Below are 23,493 nucleotides of genomic sequence, written 5' to 3'. Positions count from 1 at the left end.
TGTGTCGTAAAATAAATGTGGTAAAAATTAAGAATTAAAAAACTTGCACTTCACTCTATATCATAGCATTACATACAAACTGATTTTCTTTTTGGGCATTAAGTAAAAAAAAAAAGTATATATAAAGTGGGCACACAAATGACAAAGACGGTGGTGCGGTGCCTTATCTCTTGTGAGCGACATAGTTCCTCAAGGAAGGAGACTGAGTGAGGGATGAGGGAGAGGCGGCGGTCTTGATCTTCTGCTCCATTGCCCGCCTCGCGAAGTAGCCCCTTAGCCAAGGCGTGACGTCCTCGTTGACCTTGATCATCATGAAGAATATGATTCGGTATATCACTATCATGCTGAACAGCACGCTCAGATCTATCCATTTGGACCGCCCCACGTTGATTTGGAAGATGTTCTCCAGTATGAACTCTCCCGAGATCTTTGGCAGCTCCGGTGACTGGTTGTCGAACATCAACCCCTTCAAATCATTTTGGTATTGTCCCTGTTTTTTCAATTACACGTCAGAAAATTACCATATAAAAGTTGTTGTAAGCAAATAAAATATACCAAGTAGGAGAGACTGTTTACCTGTAGAGCCCAGAAGTGGAAACTGATATATGACATTGGGTAACGCCAGACAGGCTTTGGGATGTCGTTTGGAAGCCTAAAGTATCCAGACACCAACATGAAAATCCCCTGAAAATTAATAAGCCCTTCCAAATTAATTAGCGTCGAAACAAACTGGTAATTAGGTAGGTTAAGTTGAATGTAATTTAATTTGACCTGAATTCCGGCTCCAATGATGATACCCATGAGGAAGTTGGGAATGATACTAGCAATGGCCATCATCAAGCTCTCGACGACAGTGACGCTGGCATAGAGGCAGAGCACGAAGAAGAGGTAGTGCGTGAAACCAGGGTGCAGGTGGACCATGAAGTAGCAGATCGTACCCGAAAGGAATGTGATCAAGATCAGGAACGGCATCGCCGACAGTGTGTTGCTTATCACAAACGCCGTCACCCCGTAGTGACCGTTCAGCCTCTCTCTTTGGAATACCTATCAAAACCACAACCCGGGTTGGGTTAATAACTTACAAACCAAGAAATCTCTAAATAAAGAATAAATTAAGCTACCTTCATATCCTCTACAAACGAGGGAAAACCGCCGATTGACATGAATGTGACGAATCCAAAGACGAACGACGCGCACGAACCTCTTGCCTGTCATGATTGTGGGATTTGAGAAGAGAAATTTCATTTACAATACTAACTAATGTGTCAAAATTCAAAAACAGAAACAATAATGTCATAATATCAAATTCTCGAGGATGATTTCCGACAACTGCCTATTAGTTTTGATGCATTATTGAGTGTGATTATGTACCAAGATGGAGTTGTAGCCGGTGCCAACGTCTAGATAGATGGTTCCAATACAGATTGTGACGACAAGGTAAATGACAAGCCTGAGCCAGTAATAGCCAAAGTCTCGGGACATGTTGACGAAGGAACGCTTGGTCAACATACAAGCTTGCATCAAGAAACTAGCCTGACTTCCTCCTGAATCAAGCACGTCTCCTTTCTGTTTTTTGAACACCTCTCAATATGAATCACTTTAGTTTAGTCATAATACTAAAGTGTATAAGTAGTAGTACTTACGACTTTGGATATGTCATCAACTTTTTGTCTAGCTGAATACGAGAACTGAGATGTTCGATAAGAATCGGTGAGAGTTCTGATTGCCTCGGCCGTGGTAATCTTCTCCAGTGGATCATCACTGGCCTCAAACTGATCATCATTTTATCCAGAATCAACTAATTGATTTAAAAACCATCACAAATATATATCCTTTTGGTCAGATGGACAATGTAGAGTGTATATACCCTTAGTTTCATGGAGCCTTTCAAAGTGGCCTTGACTTTGTCGAAGTCGGAGTTAATGCAACGTAGGAAGTGATCAGAGGGGTTTCTTAAAGCAGGGCAGGGAAATCCAGCATGGGCAAAGAACTGCAGAGCAGGAAACAGTGAATTAATGCGCATTTAATTTGTATAATGTTGGAGGGTGAAATAATTGATTTGGTTGCTTGCCTCGTAGGCATCAGAAGCCTGGCCAAAGTAGACAGTTTTGCCCCCAGAGAGCAAGTAGAGTCGGTCAAAGAGCTCAAAGACTTCGCTGCTGGGCTGGTGAATGGAGGCTATAACCGTCCTTCCATCTCTTGAAAGGCCGCGAAGTGTCTGGGTGACGAAGAAAGCGGAAGCGCTGTCGAGGCCGCTGGTGGGCTCGTCGAGGAAGAGGAGGCGGGGACGGGTTAGGATCTCGAGGGCGATGCTGACGCGACGCTTCTCGCCGCCGCTGATGCCGCGGAGGTGCCAGTTGCCGACGACGGTGTCGGCACAGTCTTGGAGGCCCATCTCGATGATGGTGCTCTCCACCAGCGCCCTCTTCTCCGCCCACGCCATCCCGTCCGGCAGCCTCAGCCGCGCCGAGTACGATATTGTCTCCCGCACCGTCAGCGTCCCAATCAAGTTGTCGTCTTGTGTCACATACGCCTTCATTTTCATTTCATTTATGAAACCACCACCAACCAACCAACCAATCATTTACTATACCATTCAACCTCTCATTCATACCATTTAATACTCCCCAATTTCAATATTATTTCATTCAATCTAACATCGATATAACAAAAATGATGATTATTATTATCAACAATTTCTGATTACCCATAGCAAAAATATGGATCAGTTTTTAATTAAAAAAATCTTATCAATATAAAAAAATGAAGATTATCATTTCATATTGCCCATAACATATCAAGTGATGAAGATTATCATACCATTTTTTTTTACACAAAAATATGGATAAGCTTTTACTAAAAAAAGTGTACAAGGAAGAAAGTCGTCCAACAGTTAATCAAATCAGCTACAACTTTATACTCGAATCTTAAAAAAGAAAGTGTTTTGTAGTTTTCTAGACGCTAAAGCTCACTAATTAAATAAATAATAAGTCTAAATCAGGAGATGTTAAATAAAGTGTACTCACAGCAGTGCCAAAAGAGAGCTTCCTTTTCCTTCCGTTGAGCAAGATGGTCCCGGAGAGGAAGGCGTTTGTGGCCAATCGGCTAGAGAGCGCGTCGAGGAGCGTGGACTTTCCTGAGCCAGAGGGACCCATCAAAGCCGTGAATGTCCCGGGTTCCGCGTACCCCGTCAGCCCCTCCAGCACCGTCTGCGTCTCTCCATTGCTCACCGTCACCGTCACCGTCAGATCCTTCCACGTCAGCCTCGCCGACACGTCCCCGAAGAACTCCGTGTTCGTCGTCTCTTTCCACAGCGACTCACTTAGCGGACTCAGTCCCGGTCCCACCACGATCCCGTTCCCCGACGGCTTCACCGCTTCCATCTCCATTATCGCCGCCTGTGAAGCTCTCTCTCTCTCCTCCTCTTCTCCGTTGTGACGATTGTTATTATATCCCATTCCGGACGATGTATCTATATATGTGTGGTGTATATATATATGGGTCTGTGACTTGTGTGAAACTAGAGGAAAATGTGGTTGAAGAGTGAGAGAGAGTGTTTGAAAAAATGGGGTTCGCGTGAGTTTGACTGAGAGGGATTTAATGTTCCATGCAAAAAGGGTTGCGAAGAAATAAAGTACTTGGTCGTTAGACTAACGGAATATTTTGATTTTGCATGAAGTTGAGCTATATAGGATTTTGTTGTTTTTTCTTCTAATAAAAGGGAAGAGTTTTGTGATGTGTGTGTGTGTGTTGAACAGAGATCATGTTCATCATCATCATCATGATATCTTCCTCTTCTTCTTCATGGGTATTTTATTTTCATATTACTTGTTGTATTTTTTTGTTGGGGTTTATGTTTGGTGTCAATTAATGGGTTCGGGTGGTCGTTGTTAGAAGCATTTAATATGCGGACCGACCCTTGTTAACGTTTTTCTACAGAGACACATGCATTTACATATACATACACACACATACTCTCTCTCTTTCTCTCTCATATATATGAATGGTTGTTGACACAATTTAACTCCGGAACAACCACTTCCCATGCCACGTTAAGACTAGCTATTTGCTTGTTGAGTAGAATTTTCGGCTGATGATTAATTGCCTTAATTTCATGCACAATGTTGGCACAATTAATCACGTTACAATTATGCACAAATCTAGCATGAAATGAAATAGGTCGAGTGCTTGAGAGAGCCCCATAGGCTTAATATAATTCCATTAAAAGACAACAAATTCACTAAAGCATAGATAAATCGCTGGCCTTTCTTTAAATAACAACACCAAAGCTAACAATTTTCTTTTTTAATTTGCGTGACAGTTTTGTATCTATATTTCAATTTTTATAAGATTGTTTATATTACCAGTTTAGAATACAAAAAATTGAGTATCTTAGTCTAAAAAAAAAACACTGTCCATACATGATTGAGGTATTCTATCATTGACGATATTTTACTATCATTTTTTTAATTATGTCATTTTTATGATATCAATGTTCATTGAAGAAGTTATTGGTGTAGTTATTATTTAATTACAAAAGTTTATTAAGTGGCTTAATTATCACTATAACAAATCATATTTTTAGGCGCGACTTTTTTCATGCCTAAAGATCAAAAACATACCCAAAAATTTTAATGGGCGCGATTTTTGGACCCGATTAAGTCGTAGTATGTGTGTCTAAACATACTGAAACACTTTAATCAGGCTCGAATTCCCGCGTAGTGGTATGATTTATTGGTATTGGCGTGAATTCTCGCTCTCATATTTCTCGCCCATAATAGCAGAATTTAGTGTAGACGAGAATTACCGTGCATATTTTCATTTTTTCCAATTACTAATATTACAAATTACCCGTATAATTAAATTACATTACTTTGTCATCTCGAAAGATTTTCAAATTAAATTGAACTCCTTTTTAGTTGATTTAGTTTGTATTATTATTATTTTGCGTATGTATTGACTTTATTAATTTGTCTGGTTAATTTTTTTTCCCACAAAAAAAAAAATCATGTTATATATGTTGGAAGACATTCTTTGAAGATTTGTAATATTGATATTCTTGATGGGCCGATGCATATATTTAGATCGGAGATAAAATATGAAGATGGTGAAGATTTATATAAATATCTGCATGGCAAATTATTTTGATGAAAAAAAAATCATTAGCAAGCAAAATCGGGGCGATAAATTAAGTGATAAGATAAGACATTCCTAAAGAAATAAAATATATATTTTTTAATACAATATCGTAAATAAGACAAAGTGAGTACTCAGATTTATCTTCTTTTTTTTCTCAAAAAAAAAAAAAAAAGATTTATCTTCTTTTTCTTTCTTGAAAAGCAAAATGCAATGATTAACATATTTAATTACAACATCCATTTCTTGCCTTGCTTATTTAGTTCTACAACTACACGAGATGCTACTTCCACCAACAACTGTTACATAAAACATGGAAAAGATATCGTACACACACAAACATGTTATATGACTCATCATATGTACCTTCGCTCAAATAATTTTCACACAAAAGAAAACATTTATAATACAAAACTTCACATATTCGCTCCAACCAGCCATCAATTCGAAATATGTCAAATCTATTTCTCTCTCTAACCAACGTTTTTAGATTCTTCCACAAACATATGGTGAGTTAGTTCCTTTAGATATAAGGAGTTCGATATATAATTTGATGGTGGTGTGGGGGATATTGAAAATTTGAAAGCCTTGTAGTTCCGATATATATATATATATATATAAGTAACTTGTAGCTGTAGCTATAATCTATGCATACTAATTAATTAGGCACTATTACTACACTAATAGAACATGTATCGTCAACCAATTAGTCACAGTACATGACGCGTGTGTTTCTGTGTGTGGAGATAATTTGAGCATTGTTAAAAGCGAATGAAAATAAAGTATCTAGTCTAGAAGGACGATTAGGATAAGAGAAGAAAAGAAAACGAAAGATCATATAAATATGAATGGTAATAAATGCAACTTATTAGGTGGAGAAATTAAAGGGGAAAAAAAGAGAGGGATGGAGAGTCATGCCATAAAGGGGTGAGAAGAAGGAAACCACTACTATACGGCTCTTTCTGTAGAGAAATAGAATACTTTAATTCGGGCTTAAATTTTTGGGTCAATTCAGCTGTCAACCACTATCCCAACACTCACAACCTAACTTATTTGTTTTGTTTCTGTTTCATTGCATCTTCGCGCTTGAGCTTTATGAACTTCACATTTCCTTTGTTCTTATTTATAGATTGCGTCAGTAGTATCTTCTCAAGAATCTCAACTATAGAAGTTAGCCTTATTACACTAATTTACAATTATAAAGTAGTCAATTAATCACCTTTCATGCACTATTAAGCTCTAAATTTATTTGAAGGTTTGTCTCTGGAAATGCCATAGTTATAGCAAATAATCGTATCGTATTTTGCTTCTCTTTATTTCACTACCTTGCATTGTTGTCCCATCAATATACCACAGGCTGAACAATACGAGTTAATGCCGGTAAATGGTTCTATAAGTATGTAATTATCTCAGTGAATCGAATATCATGAACAAAATAGAAATTAAAATATCATAATTGAGTCACCATAATTTTTCTTTTCAAAGTTGATGAATAGTTTAGGAGGCATTGTAAATGTCAATGTATATCGTATTACAAAAAAGTTGGGATCGCATGTGCAAAATAAATAAATATATATATATATATATATAACATAGATAATAAAGAGGAACTTCACTCCCCTTTTCATCCTAAGGCCGTCACGTGGCGTCGCCAGGCGGCGACACGTGGCGGCTTTTTTTTTTTTGCCTTTACGTTTACAGGGGTTTTTTTTTTTTTTTTTTTTTTTTTTTTTTTTTTTTGTGTCTTTGTCTTTGCCTTTGCCTTTCCCGTTTTTTTTTTCTTTTTTCTTTGTCTTTCGTTTTTTGTTTTTTGTTTTTTTTAAGTTTTTTAATATTTTGTAAATTTTTTTTTTATTTATATTGGTTTTTTTTCTCCATCCCTCATCAATATATTTTGTATAATTTATTTTACGTATTTTATAATCATAATTACTGATACTATATTATACTATATCAATAACATACATTATTTTGACTGTATGTTAGTTTTATATTTTCTTTATTAAATTCTATTTCTTTTTCTCTTTGATATTTATTTCCCTTCACCTTATATGTGTCTCCATATTTCATTGAAAAGCGAACGCACATCTTATTTACTCATGAAAGTCTAATCAATGTGCAAAATAAATATTTTACATTTTATTATTCGTTCATGATTTTTAAGGGTTTTTCTTAATTATACTATATCGTTTTTTTTAGTTTTTTTTCAATCTATTTTGTAAATTTTTTTTTATGTATATTGTTTTTTTCCCTCTCTCGTCAATATATTTTTTATAATTATTTTATGTATTTTATAATCATAATTACTGATACTATATTATATTATATTATATCAATAACATACATTATTTTGAGGGTATGTTAGTTTTATATTTCATTTATCAAATTCTCTTTTTTTTCTCTTTGATATTTATTTCCCTCCACCTTATATGTGTCTCCATAGTTCATTGGAAAGCGAACGCAAGTCTTATTTACCCATGAAAGTGTAATCAATATGCAAAATAAATTTTTTACATTTTATTATTCGTTCATGATTTTTAAGAGTTTTTTCTTAATTGTCAATTTCTTTGGTGCCCATTCTTTACGAATCCATCGCGTACTGCTCCGCCTGGTCTATGTCAAACGTTTGGTCTGACTCCGCTGCTTGTCGCTGAATATCCTCGACTTGAGTTCTAATTCGCGCCTTCAAACATATGTTAAAAAAATTATTAAGATTATCGAATATTGATTATTAAGTAATTAACACAAGCAACTTACAAATGCTTGTTTCGCCCAATCTGTCGTCCAGTTGCCTTGATCATCTTGGTGTTTTTTCTCCCACGTGTCTAACGCCGAGGCCAAAGTCCCATCTTCCCTACTCTGCAGTTTTTATCAAAATATGAGTAATGTATTTATTGCAATATAAATATTACAAAATTAGAATAAACTTACGTTCAAATTAGAATAAACTCTGTGACCGGGATATGGACTGTCACCAAAGCGCCGACACGGTTGTTGAATACTCCTACCTTTTTTTTTATTGTTTTCCTTACATCTTGGTAGAAGGTTTGGTTGATTGGGTCCACCTAACAACCTTCACATCGGGTACCCCATGCGCTGCTTTTGCCGAAGTAGAGCCGGTCGTTGGTCTCCATGTTTTCTTAGGACCTTGGGAACCCGGTGTCTCTAGCGGAGACTCATCTCCACATGCTCCTGAACGGTGTAGCGGAGACTCATCTCCACTTGCATCTGACATCCTGTAAGATGAAAACAATATTAGTAAATAAATATTAGTTTTCTATTTAAAAAAAACGTGGACGGCACCACGGATTTTATTATTAACAAACCTCACATATGGTGGAGGAAAACCGTGGTTACATACTAGTAAATAAACATACTAAAAAGATATTACTTATTCATCGTCATCTATGCCTATAATGTTAATATCCTCTTCTATATCGACATCAACATCTTCTCCCTCAAAAATGACTTGTCTCTCATTATCCTCATCGTCTTCTTCATCATCGTCAACGATAGTCACTAACTCAGCTTCATCGGTTTCGTGTCGATGATTCAGACACTCGATGTTTGACAATTCTATTGTCAATGGGATCGAGGCTGAGTTGGAGGGGTCAACTTCAGGAATGTCCCAAATCCCTCGATGATTGCATTCCTGGACGATTTCCCAGTCGCCGCCTTTAACAAGATCTTCGATGTAAAAAACTTGTTTCACTTGATTCGCGAGTGCGTACGGCTCCTCTTTAAACCACTATCGGTTTGCATGATACTTGTCACCGTACCAAATGCATTTGAACAATACAACACTATAGTTATGCCTATAGTTCACCACGATGACGTCTTCCATTCGACCATAGTAAGTGAAATCATCCCCAAGCACTCATACACCGCTATTTTGAGTGACTCGTTGATTATCGCGACGACGAGTGATGAACTTCACGCCGTTTACAAAGCAGCTCAGATATTGATAGGCGACTTGAAGGGAACCGATAGAAAGCGAATAGAGCTCGTCAGACACGTCAGAGCCACTAGCTTTCATATCAAAAATCTGGTTACGAAAGAAAGCATTGATTAGCACTTGTGCATTTATTAAAAAATTGCATTGATATTGAGTTATTACCTTCTTCTCACACCAAATTTTGAACCTCTTTCTATGTTCCGCTTCAATATCGCAAACTCCAGATTCTCTCAAGAGATCCAAATGCTCACTGTTGTTAAAAACATTACTCAAATAGCAATATATACAAGAATGAATTGAAAAGCATTCTCAACGATAACTTACGTCAAATATGGATCCACTTCAGGATAGTTGGTATAGATGTACCACTCCGCATTCTCTTTCTGTTCATCGTCTAATACTATCGGCTTCATCATCCCATAATGCACACACATCTCGGATCGAAAAACAGAAAGCTCTCGCACTTGAACTTCATCGACACTTTTTTTATCTTCAAGATACCTTGCAACGAACGTTAGAGCTTCTTCTACAACATAAGCTTCCGCAATAGAGCCTTCTGGTCTAGCTCTATTTTTGACAAAATATTTTAACGTCCCAAGGTATCTCTCAAATGGGTACATCCACCGCATATGCACTGGGCCGCCATACAACGCTTCCTCTGATAGATGAATCGCCACGTGAACCATGATCGTGAAAAAAGCAGGTGGAATTATCATCTCAAGCTTACACAAGATCTCGATGATGGACTCTTGCGCATTTTCAAGATCTTTTACTCTCAAGGTTCTCAAACTTATCAACTTGAAAAAATTGCAAAGCTCGGAGATCGTCTGCTGTATTTCTTTTGGCACAAACGGGCGAATACCAACTGCCAACAACCTCTGCAAGATCACGTGGCAATCGTGCGACTTCAAACCTGTGAGTTTTCCGTCAGCAGTCACACTTTTCTTCAAACTCCCAACGAGTCCATCAGGGAATTTGACAGATTGTAGGAACTCGGTAAATCGCTGCCTCTGATCAAGGGTTACAGTGTACGATGCTCGTGGTCTGTACCAAGAATCCCCTTGTTTTTTCAAGTGGAGAGCGGTCTGTATGTCCAAGTCCATCAAATCAAACCTCACCTTATCGGTGTCGTAGTTCTTCTTTTCTAAGCTGAGCATGGTTCCGAGAAGATTCTCGCACACGTTCTTCTCTATGTGCATGAAGTCCATGTTATGCTTCAACTCCAAATCTGACCAGTACGGCAACTCGTAAAAGATGCTTTTCTTGGCCCAATTTAGTTCGCACTCGGCTCGCTTTCGTTTTCTGCCCATGGAGCCAGCATGTTTGCCAGTTATCGTGCAAGACACACTAACCAACTGAGCGAGTATGTCTTGCGGAGTCAACTTCTCGGGTTTACTACGTTTCTCGTGGCGATCCTTGTAGTGATCGGTGCTTTTCCTCAATCGGTGACGCGTACGCAAGAATCGACGATGGTCGTAGTATACGATCCTGTTTCTGACTTTCAAAGACGGCGTGTCAAGGTTGCACGTAGGGCAAGCGAGATACCCTTGGCCACTCCATCCCGATAAATACGATCGAACCAGAAAATCATTTATCGTCCAGAGTAGCGCGGTACGCAATCGAAACACTTCATCGTTGGCGCCATCTCGAACGTGGAATCCGGTCTCCCACAGTTCTTTCAGCTCTTCAACAACTGGCTGCAAGAACACGTCCATGTCTTTTCCTGGTGAGTGAGGCCCCGGGATCAAAAGCGTCAGCATCAGGTACTCTTTCTTCATGCACAACCAAGCTGGCAAGTTATACGCAGTTAGTACCATAGGCCACATGCTGTATGATAGACTCATTTCTCCGAACGGATTGAATCCATCTGCAGCTAGTCCAAACTGCACGTTTCGAGACTCTGCAGCAAAGCCTGGGTATCTCTCGTCCAGGTTTTTCCACGTCGTACCATCCGCAGGATGTCGCAGAACACCAACTTCTTTGACGCGATCTCTTTCGTGCCACTGCATCAGAAGCGACTTGTGTCGAGACGCGTACAACCGCTTCAATCGATCTTTCAGGGGAAAATATCGCAAAATCTTTTGTGGTATCATTTTCCCAGTTGGCTTCCATCTGCTCTCGTTGCATACTGGGCACACGTCGGCTTCCGCGAGATCTTTTCGAAATAGGACACATTCGTTAATGCACGCATCGATCATCTCGTATCCCATGCCAAAACGCTTCAGCTTCGCCTTTGCCTCGTAATGCTTCTCTGGAATTCGATTAACAGCTGGATGAGACTTCCTCAAGAGCTGCAAGAGTTCTGTGAACGACTTGTTTGTCCAATGGTTCATGAATTTGAGGTGCATTAACGAAACCAAGAAGGACAAAGAAGAAAACTCTTTGCATCCAGGGTAGAATTCCGCTTCCAACTTGGCGAAGAGATCTTCCAATTGCCCCTCTATACGCACCTCGCTCTGGGTCGGCTCCGTAGCATCGTCGAAATCCTCGTGATCCCTGATATCCTCCACAGCACCGTGCAATCCTCTTATTCCTCTCTGATCTGTTCCTCCGATGGAATCTTCTTCATGAGGAAGGACGACACGCTCGAGCTCGCCGTGATGATACCATTTTGTGTAGCCTGAGGTAAACCCCTTGTTCAGCAGATGATTCCTGACAACCTCGATGTCGTTCCATCTCACGTTGTTGCAAGGCTGGCAAGGACACTGATATTTGTCATTTTCGTTAGGGAATCTTCTTGCAGCGCGAATAAACTCGTTAACCTCGATTTTAAACTGCAATGTCACCCGATTATTCTCCTTGATTCAATCTCCACTAGGATTGGACATTTCGCTGAATGAGAGCGGGAAATTAAAATTGTGAAGAGTTATTGATAAAGGACGGAGAACAAAATGAAAGAGAGATTATGAATTGTATGTTATTTTGAAGTCGGATTGAATAAGTTTGGAGTTTTTAGACTAACTGATTCGAAACTCTATTGAAATTTCGGCAGAGTTACCCCTATTATACTGACAAACCAAAAACCTGCAAAATTATTTAAAGACATATACAAACCATCCAGAACTATCCTACAAATTAGCTCAGCCCTAAACCGAACCTCCGTGGTTCGGTCACAACATTTTATAAATGAAAACCGAAATAAACAAAATATCTCAAACTATCAAAACATGTCACAAACTATATCAAAACATGTAACAAAACTATTTTTCTTATTTAAATTATAGTTTCATTACATGTTAAATCAACTAAACAAACTTATCACAAATTAATTAACTAATTATAAACTAAGCAACATAAATGTAATTATTAACCTGATTACAATTTCTACGTAATAATTTACTTATGATTAATCTAAATTAATTAAAAGCAAAGAACTTAAAAACGTCACAAGTATATCAAAACATGTCAAAAAACAATTAAAACCTAATTTTAACGTAATTAATTTACAATCAATTTAAACTTTTAACCTAAACTAATAGAATTATTAAACTTAACCAAATTACTAAACATGTGAAATTATCAAATTAATACTAATTAAGTAACACATTAAAACTAATCTAATCTAATTAAAATTACTTAACACAATATACAAATTAATTAGTAACAAACCTAAACTAAACATACACATATATACATATATTATTACACATATATATACAATAGTTATGAAACAGAAAAAAATAAGACTAACCTTGCGCACGTAGGAGATTGAGCAGGGGCCGGCGGAGACAGTGAGGTACAGTGGCTGACACGCTGTCGGAGATGGAGCAAGGATGGCGGAGACGGTGAGGTCCGGTGGCGGAGCTGGCGCAGCTCCGACGGCTGAAACAGAGAAAAATAGTGAGAGAAAGAGAGAGCCAGAGATATAGAGTGAAAGAGAGAGAGAGAGAGAGAGAGAGAGAGAGAGAGAGAGAGAGAGAGAGAGAGAGATAACCTGGTGGAGCAAGGACGGTGGCTGTGGTGACTGAGGATGTCGGACCTGAGGCGGTAGCTTGTGGTGGTCCGGTGGCCGGATGAGGCGGAGGACCTGAGACAGGCGCTTCTGGTGAATGGTCGGCGAAGTTTTCTCAGGCGAAGGAAGAGTCGGAGAAGAGAGGGACGTACGAGATAGTGGTCGGAGTAAGCTTGACCGGAGAAGAGAAATTCGCAGAGAAGGAGAGAGAAAAACGAGTTTACAAACAAGTTTCAGCGGCTACTGAGAAGAAGAGTCGACCTGAGTTTTTAAACAAACCCTAATAATCAGGTGCGACTAGGTCGCACCTGATACCTCTTCCGGTGCGACTAGTCGCACCGAATCATAATTAAAAAAAAAATTATTCGCCATGTCAGATTAATGAAATAAAAGAGGGGGAGATAAGGCCCGCCTAAAAATTTAAACTATCCGATGCTACAAAGTCACACATGAAAGTTTCAACATATTTTCAAGTGCGACAAATCGCATCGGATAGCCAAAATCAAAAGACAATTTGAGCGAATTTTTTGGGCTTCTGATTGACTATCCGATACGCTTAGTCGGATCTAAAAGTTATTTAGATGCGACTAGTCGCATCTGATAGTCTTGCGCATCAGAAAACTAATTTTGTAGTAGTGTAGTAAGGGACCTATTATAACGTAATATGTGGTATTTTCGTCAAGGAAATATTTTTTTTTTTAGTATATAAGTAGTATTTTGACTAAACATTGAGTATTATTACCACCAATTCTCGAAATAATTTGCTCACTTATATTTCATTTTATCGCACAACTTTTATACTGAATTAATTTCGTTTATTATTATTAAAGAGTTGTTTGACGGTATTGTTTTTTAATGCTTACCGTTGTCTACAACTTCTTTTTTGATATATATTTTTTTTTGCTCACAGCCATTGTTTGGGTATCAAAGAAGAAAGGGGAAATTTTTTTTTTCTCCGGGTAAAACTAAACTTGTTGATTTGGGGTCAGCAATCGCCTAAAAAACAAGATATGAAGAATATACTGTAGCTTAAGTCAATACAGATGTATACTTTACCACAAGTCAGATCGAACTTATCAATAAAATTATGAGAAATTATCTCAACTACTATTTTTTGACAAGTTTTTTTTTTTTCTAATTTCCCACCAACAGCTTAATTTAGCCAAAAATACTTGTAAATCATTTACACAAATACAATTTTACTTTCAACATGATATCAACATTTGACATCTATTGTTGACTTAGATGTCATTAATTGACATATGTGAGTTTCGGGTTCTCTGTTTGTTGACATATATGTCGGCAATTGGTATGTATTGTTGACACCTATGCCAACAATTGATATAAATTGTTGAGGGTAAAATTATATGAGAAATTGCCTCAACTACCACCATATGATAAGTTTTTTCAATTTTCCACCAAAAGCTTAATTTGGCCAAAAATACTACTAAACCACTTGTACAGATACAATTTTATCCTCAACAATTGATGTCAACAATTGATGTTAATTGTTGTCATAGATGTCATCAAACAGAGAACCAAAAACTCACAGATGTCAACAATAGGCTTATCATTGTAAAAGACTCACTAGTATTTGTAAAAGACTTGTCACTATCAACAAACAGAGAACCCAAAACTCGGCATTTGTACAAGTAGTTTACTAGTATTTTTGGGCAAATTAAGGTTTTGGCGGAAAATTGGAAAAGACTTATCAAATGGTGGTAGTTAATGCAATTTCTCAAATTGTATTTGTACAAGTGACTTAGTAGTATTTTTGGCCAAATTATGCTTTAGGTGAGAAATTGGAAAAAAAAACTTAACAAATGGTGGTAGTTGAGACAATTTCTCTAAAATGGTGTGAAAAGTCCTTATTAAATATGAGGAACTATGTCACAAGTACTATAATGTAATAAGGTTTTTCTCATTTCTCACAAAAACAATAAAGTGGCAAATATTAATTTTTTACCCTCGTTTTTCTCTTTATTTTCTTTCCCAATTCAGTCTCTCATTCTCTTGTTTTCTCTCTTTCAATCGCAACACTCCGCTTTGTTACTCGAGGAGCTCGCCATTCCGTTGCCGGTCCTCGAGCCCTGTTCCTCCACCGAAGGAGGCCTCTCCATGGATGACGACGAAGTTGACGCAGAAGCCGAGGCCGTGGTGGCAACTCTCTGCAACATGATTCTCTGCTGCCTCCGTTCGCGATAAGGCTCCGGAGAATCTTTTTCATCCCCGTTCAGCATTCTCGGACAGTGCTCCATCATCGGAAGTTTGTCTCTAGCAATCCAGCAAAGCGACATCAACACATTCCTCCGACACACCTGAAGCATCCAAGCCGGACACTCGGCACAGCGCGCTAGGCTTTGGCGCGTTACGCGCCCCCCATCAACCAGGTTGATCACGAAGCGGGGCGCAACTTCTCCTGGCGTACCACGCCGATCGGCTCCCTCGTCCACGAAACGCCAATTAACTGCACACACCTCATCCCGCTCCATAGGGTGAGTGACGGGGGCAGTCGCTCCCGCCTCGCCCACTTGAGCCACTGCTTGACAACACTTGGATCCTCCTCCACGTGCACGAGAGAAAAATCAACCCAAAGAAGAGACACGTTCACTAAGGAACAAGGACGCGAACCATACAACGGTTCGCATGTCTTAGGCCAAATCCGCGCAACGGCAAACATGCCAACAAAATTGCTAAGGGAATTGGAGCCAAATCCTATCAAGGTAGAAGACTTGTTGAAACAATCGAAAAAGATGTGTAGCTACCGAAATACGCCATGGCTTTCTCTGTAGTCAGTTGGGCAACCTCCTTCCTAAAGAGTCATGCTCGTGCTCTACCCAGACACATGCAGCCTTGCTCGACGCCTGTTGGCCCCGTATGATGTTCACCTCATCCGTCCGGGTGTCTAACTTTCGTCGAAGATTGTTATCGGCCCGACACGAACCAACGACGACGAGGGCCTCGCTCAGCCATCGATCGGCCAAAAAACTCGCCCGGCCAGTGCTTGGCTCGAGCCTCACCCAGCCAATGGCTGGCCCACCTTCCCTAGGCCATTGGCCGGCCCAGGCCTCACCGGGCCAATGGCTGGCCCGGTCTTCTCTCGGTCATTGGTCAGCCAAAGTCTCGCGCGGCCAATGGCCGACTAAGCTTCCCTCGGCTATTGGCCGGCCCAGGCCTCACCCAACCAATGGTCGGCCCGGTCTTCTCTCGGCCATTGGCCGGCCCAAGTCTCGTCCGGCCAATGACCGGCCAGGCTTCCTTTGGCCATTGGCTGGCCTAGGCCTCACCCGGCCAATGGCTAGCCCAATCTTCTCTCGGCGATTGGCCGGCCTAAGTCCCACCTGGCCAATGGCCGGCCCAGCTTCCCTCGGCCATTGGCCGGCCCAGGCTTAACCCAGCCAATGGCCGGCCCAGTCTTCTCTTGGCGATTGGCTGACCCAGCTTCCCTCGGCCATTGGCCGGCCCACTTTCCCTCAGCCGTTGGCGGACCCAACCTCACTCGGCCGTCGGCCGGTCAGGCTCACTCGGCCTCGAAACCATCAAAACGCTGTCGAATTCACACTTCACTCGTTTCACTTATCTTTGGCCTCTAAACACCTAAATCCTCGTATACATCTCAATCCCACTAATGTTGAGCATCAGAGAGGTAAACAGATGCAACCCCTCTGTTTCCCTTTGATTGCTTATCGTTTACCCTAATTTCAGGTACGACGATGACAGACATCACCACCACCATTGCTAGAGTAGACTTGGGATACAAAGTCTAAGACGCTCGAAGCCCGAACTCGACCACTTGGTTCGGCCTTGGGTTGAACCGTTACGGGTATTAAATAGTTATCTGAAAATGGCAACAACATTTTGGCGCTAGAAGGAGGGAGGCCTCGACCTTGGCGACGCATTCTCTCTACCTTTTTTTTTTCTACAATCAACAACAAAGACTCTCGAGAGATGAGTCATGTGTCGACGACCTCCGCGGGAACCCGAGCGACTAGCTCGAGGTATGGCCTAAGGAGCTTGGTGCACCATGTGGAAGGGCAGCCTTGTGACAATGAGAGCCGGCGTCAAGACCCGGACACCGACGGTGAGGCCGTCCTCCTAGATCGGCCGGGCGTAGATGGCACGCTCATTGCTAACCACCTCGGCTACGATGTCGAGGACGGTTCCAACCACGACGACTCCGATCCCGACTATGAGAGATCAAGGTAGACCCATGGCCGGTCCGGCCCCACCGGTGCGCTAATGCTCGCGTTCCCATTCCTGGGGACCTACCCCCTCGGTTTCAAGAGGCGGCCGGACACGGCCCCTCGCCGAGGAGAGAGCCGCTTTGGTCAATGACAGAGCCGACAGCCGAGAGGTTCACCGGATGGCCCAACCAAGGGCCGCCTCACCCCGCCAAACGCGAAGCTGGGATCCTAGAGAGTACTTGATGGCTCAGAGGAACTCCCGAGGCAAGGACCTCTGCCAAAGGCTCAACTCGCAAAGGGACGCGCTGCCTGCCGCCACACTGGGCCGACCTCTGGCTAATCCGGGACCAAGCATCCAACGAGCACCGACAGGTGACTCCTGTGGCCCCGACCATTAGCCCGGCGAATGGGCTCGACATGTGACGATGATCCAGAGCCTCCAAAATCAAATCATAGAGATGAGGGAATCGAGGGCCCAAAGACCTTATGGCGGCGTCGAGGAATCTTACTCGTCATTCACTGCTCAAATCCTGGCACAACCATGCATCGGAAACTTCAAGTTGCCCTTGATTCCTCCGTATGACGAGCGTCAGACTCAAACTTCCACATCCAACACTACGAGACGTGGATGGCCATGCAATGGCAGTCTGACGCCATCTTGTGCCAGGCATTCCGCCTGACCCTCACCGGGTCCGGGTTTAAATGGCTCAGAATTTTGAGGCCGGAAAGCATCCAATCCTTCCGAGCCCTCCGAGAGGCATTCCTCGCTCGATTCACCACGCTCGTGGGACCAAAGAAATCGAAGACATACCTCTTGTCCATCCGACAAGAGAGTGACGAGACCCTGAGGCAGTACCTCGCTCGTTTCATCGAGGAATCCCACAAAGTTGAGGGGTTCGATGAAAAGGAAGCCATCACGGCCATCACCGAGGGAGCTTGTATGAGCGACTTCCTCAAGTCTATAGTTGGCAAGGTGTCGAGGGACATGGCGGAGCCCATGGTGAGAGCCCGCACTTACATGGGGAACGAGGACTACCTCGACGGCCGAGATGGCCGAAAAGCTGGCAGACAACCGAGACGGAGATCGCCCCGACCCTCGAAAGAGGAGTAACAAAGGAGGCCAGATCCCTAATGGTCGCCCCTTCCCAGGCCGAGGCCACCGCTGGCCGATAGTTTTCGAAAATCATCGGCATTCACCCCGCTTAACACCCCGCCGAAGCGAATCCTAGCTTTGCACCGCAACAAGCTAGGAAGCCATGATCCTCTAACAAAGGATCCCGCAAAGCGGGATTGTGGAAAGTTCTGTGAGTACCAACATGATCACAGACATCTGACATCAGAATGTTACCAACTCAAGCGTCAGATCGAGGTCCTCATCCAGGATGGAAAGTTGAAAGAATATCTCCTTCGAACGATCGGAACGGCCAGGCAGGCAGAGAATACACGCGGCAAGAAAAGAAGGGTCAAGTAACGGTCACAGTACCGACTGCACAGCGAACAACGAACTTGAGAGCTCGCAAATGCACATAGTGGGCTCGATCATGGGAGGACCCGAGCTTGGGGACTCCAGCACGCAGAGAAAGAAATACGTACGGGAGGTCTCTCAGGGGAAGATATCCCACCATATCAACAACATCTATGAGATGCCATCCCTGACCCCTTTCAAGTCTATGTTCTTCACCAACTAGGAAGCGGTGCGCGTGCTGCACCCGCACAACGATGCGATTGTCGTCTCGGTGCCGGTCGCTAACAACCTCGTCCGAAGAATCTTGATTGACAACGGTAGCTCGGTCAAAATCATTTTTGAATCAGCTTTGGACATGATGAAGCTGATCGGGCTAAGGCCGACCCGGATCTCGACCCCGCTCTTTGGCTTCTTCGGGGAAAGGGTGATGACGGAGGGTACCATCGACCTTCCGGTGACCTTCGGGACTCCTGGAGGGATCGAGGTCACCTACATCATATCATTTTTGGTGGTGGATCAACCGTCCGCCTACAACATCATCATGGGCCATCCCACTCTGAACCGGCTAAAGGCCATAACCTCTACCTACGACTTTATGATGAAATTCTCGACTGAGAAGGGAATTGCCATAATTTTGGGAGACCAATCAATGGCGAGGATGTGCTACGTACAAGGGGTGGACGGGAAAATGAAGGAAAAGATGGTGAGTACCATCTATCAACTCGAGGAAAATTCTCGTGCAAGCTTGAGGAAGGAGGCACCTTTGGGGAGCTAGACCAAAGGGACGAAGTCGAGCATCAAAAGGTGGAGACACCGGACGACCTCGTTCCCGTCGTGTTGGACGATGCCAAGCCAAAAAGAGGTAGTCAAAATTGGCGCCCAACTCTCGACTAAGGTCCGGCTGCAACTCGTGGCTTTCCTCCGCGAGTTCAAGGATGTCTTCACGTGGACACACGCCGATATGCCGGGGATCGACCCCGAGATAATGGTCTACCGCCTCAACGACAACAAGAAGATAATCGAACACGTCTAACCAAGGTGAGCGTTTAGCAGAGAAAGATATCCGGCCATTGGAGAGGAAGCTGACAAACTTCTCGCCGTCAACGTCATTAGGGAGGCGGAGCACCCCAAGTGGGTGTCCAATGTGGTGATAGTGAAGAAGCCCAATGGGAAATGTTGGATCTGCATCGACTATAAGGATCTCAACAAAGCTAGCCCGAAGGATAGCTTCCCTCTCCCTAGAACCGAGCAACTCGTCGACGCTACGGTGGGTCATGAGCTGCTAAGTTTCATGGACGCCTATTCAGGGTACAATCAGATCCGCATGCACGAGCCGGACCGAATCAAGACCATCTTTACTACGAACCGCAGACTTTACTGCTACAAGATAATGCCTTTTGGCCTAAAAAACGTGGGAGCAACGTAGCAAAGATTGGTTAACTGAATGTTTGCTGACCAGATCGGAAAAATGATGGAGGTCTATGTGGATGACATGTTGGTCAAAAGCCTCAATGCCCAAGACCACGTTCGAGACCTTAGGGAGATGTTTACGATCTTGCGGTGGTACAAGATGAAGCTCAACTCCAACAAGTGCGCTTTGGGGTTGAGTCCGGGAAATTCTTGCGCTACATGGTAAGCCGACGTGGGATCGAAGCCAATCCCGAGAAGATCATGGCAATCTTAGAGATGAGATCGCCACAAAGGGTCAAATGAGTACAGAGCTTGACATGCGGGATCGCCGTCCTGACGCGATTCGTGTCTAAACTCTAAAGCAACTGAAAAATACTAACCATTCTTCAAGGCGTTAAAAAATACTGATGGTTTCATGTGGACGGAGGAATGCGAGAAGGCGTTCCGCGAGACGAATGCCTACTTTAGCTCCCCCCCATTCCTCTCAAAGCCTAAAGATGGTGAGACCTTGTCACGACCCGCAGGACACCCGTCGCCCTCGAATCGCGACCCTTCTCGTAACATTTTCATAATCATTTATATTTTCAAACGAAATGAACATAAAACATTTTCAAACGTCATTTACAAAACGTTTATTAAACAACAGCGGAAATAAAATTAATTTACATATAAGGAATAACAAGGGTTTCTAGAGCTAGTCCGCTAAAAACCGGTAAAATTTTTCGCTTCTAAAAGGGTTACAAAAATGCGGACTACCCTAGCTTGCTATTCATAAGCACGGGCCCATAATCGTGCTAACCGAGTTTCAAAACGTAAAAAGAGTTTCGGGCCGATCATCTAAACGTTATTATATTATAAAAGTTCTTTCAAAAGTTATATAAAAGTTCCACGAGCATACAAGCTCGGTTTTCAAAAACCTGATACCCATTTCCCAAAAAGACACTTCCTATGCCACAGGTCGTCATGAGATCTACCTTGACTAGCACTCCTGGTTCGCCTGAGCTTTTCCTTTATCTACAAGGAGAGGGATTTATGGGGTGAGTCACACTGACTCAGTAAGTAGGATATTTAACCTACTACTACATGAGATGCATAGATGCAGATGATGAACGGAAATGACAGATTCAGAAGAATAAAGAAGTTCAATCATTCAAGCAGCATAGCAAAAGATTACTCAATCAACAGAGACAAAAATAGTTTTAGAACTCGGTTCTAAAACAATCAAACACATAATCATACAGGAATCCGGCTAACAACCGATTTCCTAGGAACTCATCCATCTCACTCATACCGGCGCCTTACATCAGTGGACTGGCCAATCAACACTTCAGTCCGCAGTTGTTCATAAGAGATGAGTAAACCATTCCGAGAACTTGAGCCTAGTCATCGGAAGGCCGAAGTTCTAACGTCTGGGATCCACTAGCACATGTAGGAGGGCCTTAATGCGTGCTTGGTAGAGGGGAGCAAACCCTCACCAATCCCTGGTTACTCCAGGGTTCATATTTTCCTCAGGACAGGTAAGCCACTCGTCGACTCACCTGGAGCCACCCATCGACTTCCCATTAAAGGGCCTTTGGAAATGCCACCCGCTACATTGCCGACAAGGGTTCATTACGTTTTACAGGAGCAGTCTACAACCTACCTGTCTATCTTATCACATGAGGAGATTTTATCGGGATAAAACCCGCCATTAACATTATTAATTTCACTGTATGGCTCTTTAAGTATTTTAGAAGGAATTGTCAACAGCCGTGAAGCTGGACCTCTTCCTAGAACAGTTCCCCTCAGTATTGAATCCAGAGGATACCGTCTTTCCTCCTCCTGTTGTCCTCATCATCAGGACGAAGGGGTAAAACCTATTACAGAAGCTTAACATAGGTTTAAAGGCTTCAAGGTTCTTAACCCACTAATCGTTTAATCCTATCATTTCATCATCTTATTAGTTAGTGGCTGAAGCCTTATTCGGTCGTCTTGTCTAACTGAGGGTTTCTCTTGGTTTTAGGATCAAACGAATAAACATAAACAATTATTCTACTAGGCACCATTCCCCTTTTGGAGCCTCAAACCTAAATCCCACTTACCCGGAATAGTTCGTCGGAGAACTAGATGAATTCCAGAATCTCTTTGCTTTACACTCTTCCCGAGACCTTTAGCACGTCCTGAAGCGTCGAGAGAACTAAAATCCGAAGTTGAAACTCGTTATTTATTGGATTCGAAACTACTTGAAAAGATAAGGCTCGTTGTCGGGACTAAATTCGAGTCGGTTCGGAATTCGAGAATTTAATTTATCATTCTCCGGTTTTTTCGGAAGTCAAACTTATTCAAGACTCGCTTATTTTCGTATCGAGAATAATACGGAATAAAATCCAATAACATGCTTATGAGTCTCAAATAAATTGATCCGAATAAAAAGTAACCGAGAATTCCAAAGCGAATCAAATCAAATTCTTAAACGCTGTAAAATAAATAATCATAAACAAGTCAAAAGAATTCCCGACAGCCTGACCAACTAGCACTTAAGCCATCATAACTCGAGCTACAAAACTTGAAATCGATTGATTCTAGTGGCAAATGAAAGTAGACTCATGTAGCTTTCTAACGAGATATTACAAGCATATATACGACAAGAATAGCTATCTCAAAAATAGCCCGTAATTCACTGTTATAATTATGGAAATCCCGTGTTACTGCTGCGAAACACAAACTTTGGAAATTCATAACTCATTCAATACTCAATAGATTTACATGTTCTTGGTCATTTTAGAAAGCTCATACAGTCTACTATCCATGAAAAATATCCAAAAATAAGAACTGAGATCACATCGGTCTGTCCACATCGATTTACAGAGGCAGTTCAAACAGTTTTTCTTTTTAAAAAATTCGGCCAAATTCAAACCACAACCAAGAAATCCGAAACCAATCACCAATTTCAAGTCCTCAACATCAATAATCGGGTCCAAAGATCAACTAAACACAATCAATTGCTTAGAAATCATCCCGGAATCAAAATCCCCAAATTATGAGCTATAAACCCTAGCTCGAAAATCCATCCGAGAAAGAGACTTCCTCACCTTATTTTCGTGGAATTAGATTCTCCGGCAACCACTCACTTTTTCCTTGGTGGTTGCTCTTGCTCCGGCGTCCTCGCGACTCCCGGCGACGTCTCTTTTCCTTGGCCTGAAGCGCGCGGTGGAGGATGGGTCACGGCTGGTGATGGCGCGCAAAGAAGAAGAAGACCGAAGATTGAAGAAGAAGATGGAGAAGAGGATGGTGGTGGTGATGGTTCTTTGCTGAAGCTTTTCTCGTTGGTTGTTTTTTTTTTCTTTGTTCGTTTGTTTTGCAGGTCGCGTGCGTGGAGAAGAAGGAAGAAGAGAACTTTTTGCACCAATAA

At 42.1% G+C, this 23,493-nt stretch overlaps 3 protein-coding genes across 3 annotated transcripts; 2 read left to right on the top strand and 1 right to left on the bottom strand.

The window, feature by feature from the left end:
• Positions 1–27: 27 nt before the first annotated feature.
• Positions 28–3,837, bottom strand: ABCG11 (white-brown complex-like protein). Its single transcript, XM_089601016.1, has 9 exons — positions 3,027–3,837; positions 2,072–2,533; positions 1,868–1,990; positions 1,644–1,772; positions 1,372–1,566; positions 1,122–1,208; positions 772–1,044; positions 577–684; positions 28–490 (listed from the first exon to the last, which is right to left on the bottom strand). The coding sequence occupies exons 1-9, from the start codon at positions 3,456–3,458 to the stop codon at positions 164–166; spliced, it is 2,136 nt and encodes a 711-aa protein (XP_089457142.1). The 5' UTR covers positions 3,459–3,837; the 3' UTR covers positions 28–163.
• Positions 3,838–17,855: 14,018 nt separating this feature from the next.
• LOC149380639 (uncharacterized) lies at positions 17,856–18,338 on the top strand. Its single transcript, XM_089630436.1, has one exon. The coding sequence runs from the start codon at positions 17,856–17,858 to the stop codon at positions 18,336–18,338; it is 483 nt and encodes a 160-aa protein (XP_089486562.1).
• A 430-nt stretch (positions 18,339–18,768) lies between these two features.
• On the top strand, positions 18,769–23,493 carry LOC149380638 (uncharacterized). The gene is made up of 5 exons (XM_089630435.1): positions 18,769–18,825; positions 18,916–19,395; positions 19,771–19,959; positions 20,152–20,217; positions 23,446–23,493. Exons 1-5 carry the CDS (start codon positions 18,769–18,771, stop codon positions 23,491–23,493), a joined length of 840 nt encoding a protein of 279 aa, XP_089486561.1.

The sequence above is a fragment of the Urtica dioica genome, chromosome 11, assembly GCF_054948205.1.
Source record: "Urtica dioica subsp. dioica isolate 48M chromosome 11, U.dioica_male_clone48M_v1_H2, whole genome shotgun sequence".
Classification (NCBI taxonomy): Eukaryota; Viridiplantae; Streptophyta; class Magnoliopsida; order Rosales; family Urticaceae; genus Urtica; species Urtica dioica.
This window is presented reverse-complemented; position numbering and strand designations above follow the sequence as displayed.

Bases quoted from the DNA above. Each gene is read 5' to 3' on its own strand.
- ABCG11 (XM_089601016.1), bottom strand. From the start codon at position 3,458: ATGGGATATAATAACAATCGTCACAACGGAGAAGAGGAGGAGAGAGAG. The intron at 1,567-1,643 runs GTAAGTACTACT...TTCAAAAAACAG, and splicing joins TTGATGACATATCCAAAGTC to AAAGGAGACGTGCTTGATTC. The intron at 1,045-1,121 runs GTAGCTTAATTT...TGGTTTTGATAG, and splicing joins CGTTTGTAGAGGATATGAAG to GTATTCCAAAGAGAGAGGCT.
- LOC149380639 (XM_089630436.1), top strand. From the start codon at position 17,856: ATGGCCATGCAATGGCAGTCTGACGCCATCTTGTGCCAGGCATTCCGC.
- LOC149380638 (XM_089630435.1), top strand. From the start codon at position 18,769: ATGGGAGGACCCGAGCTTGGGGACTCCAGCACGCAGAGAAAGAAATAC. The intron at 19,396-19,770 runs GTGAGTACCATC...GCCATTGGAGAG, and splicing joins GGAAAATGAAGGAAAAGATG to GAAGCTGACAAACTTCTCGC. The intron at 20,218-23,445 runs GTTCGAGACCTT...TTTGTTTTGCAG, and splicing joins GCCTCAATGCCCAAGACCAC to GTCGCGTGCGTGGAGAAGAA.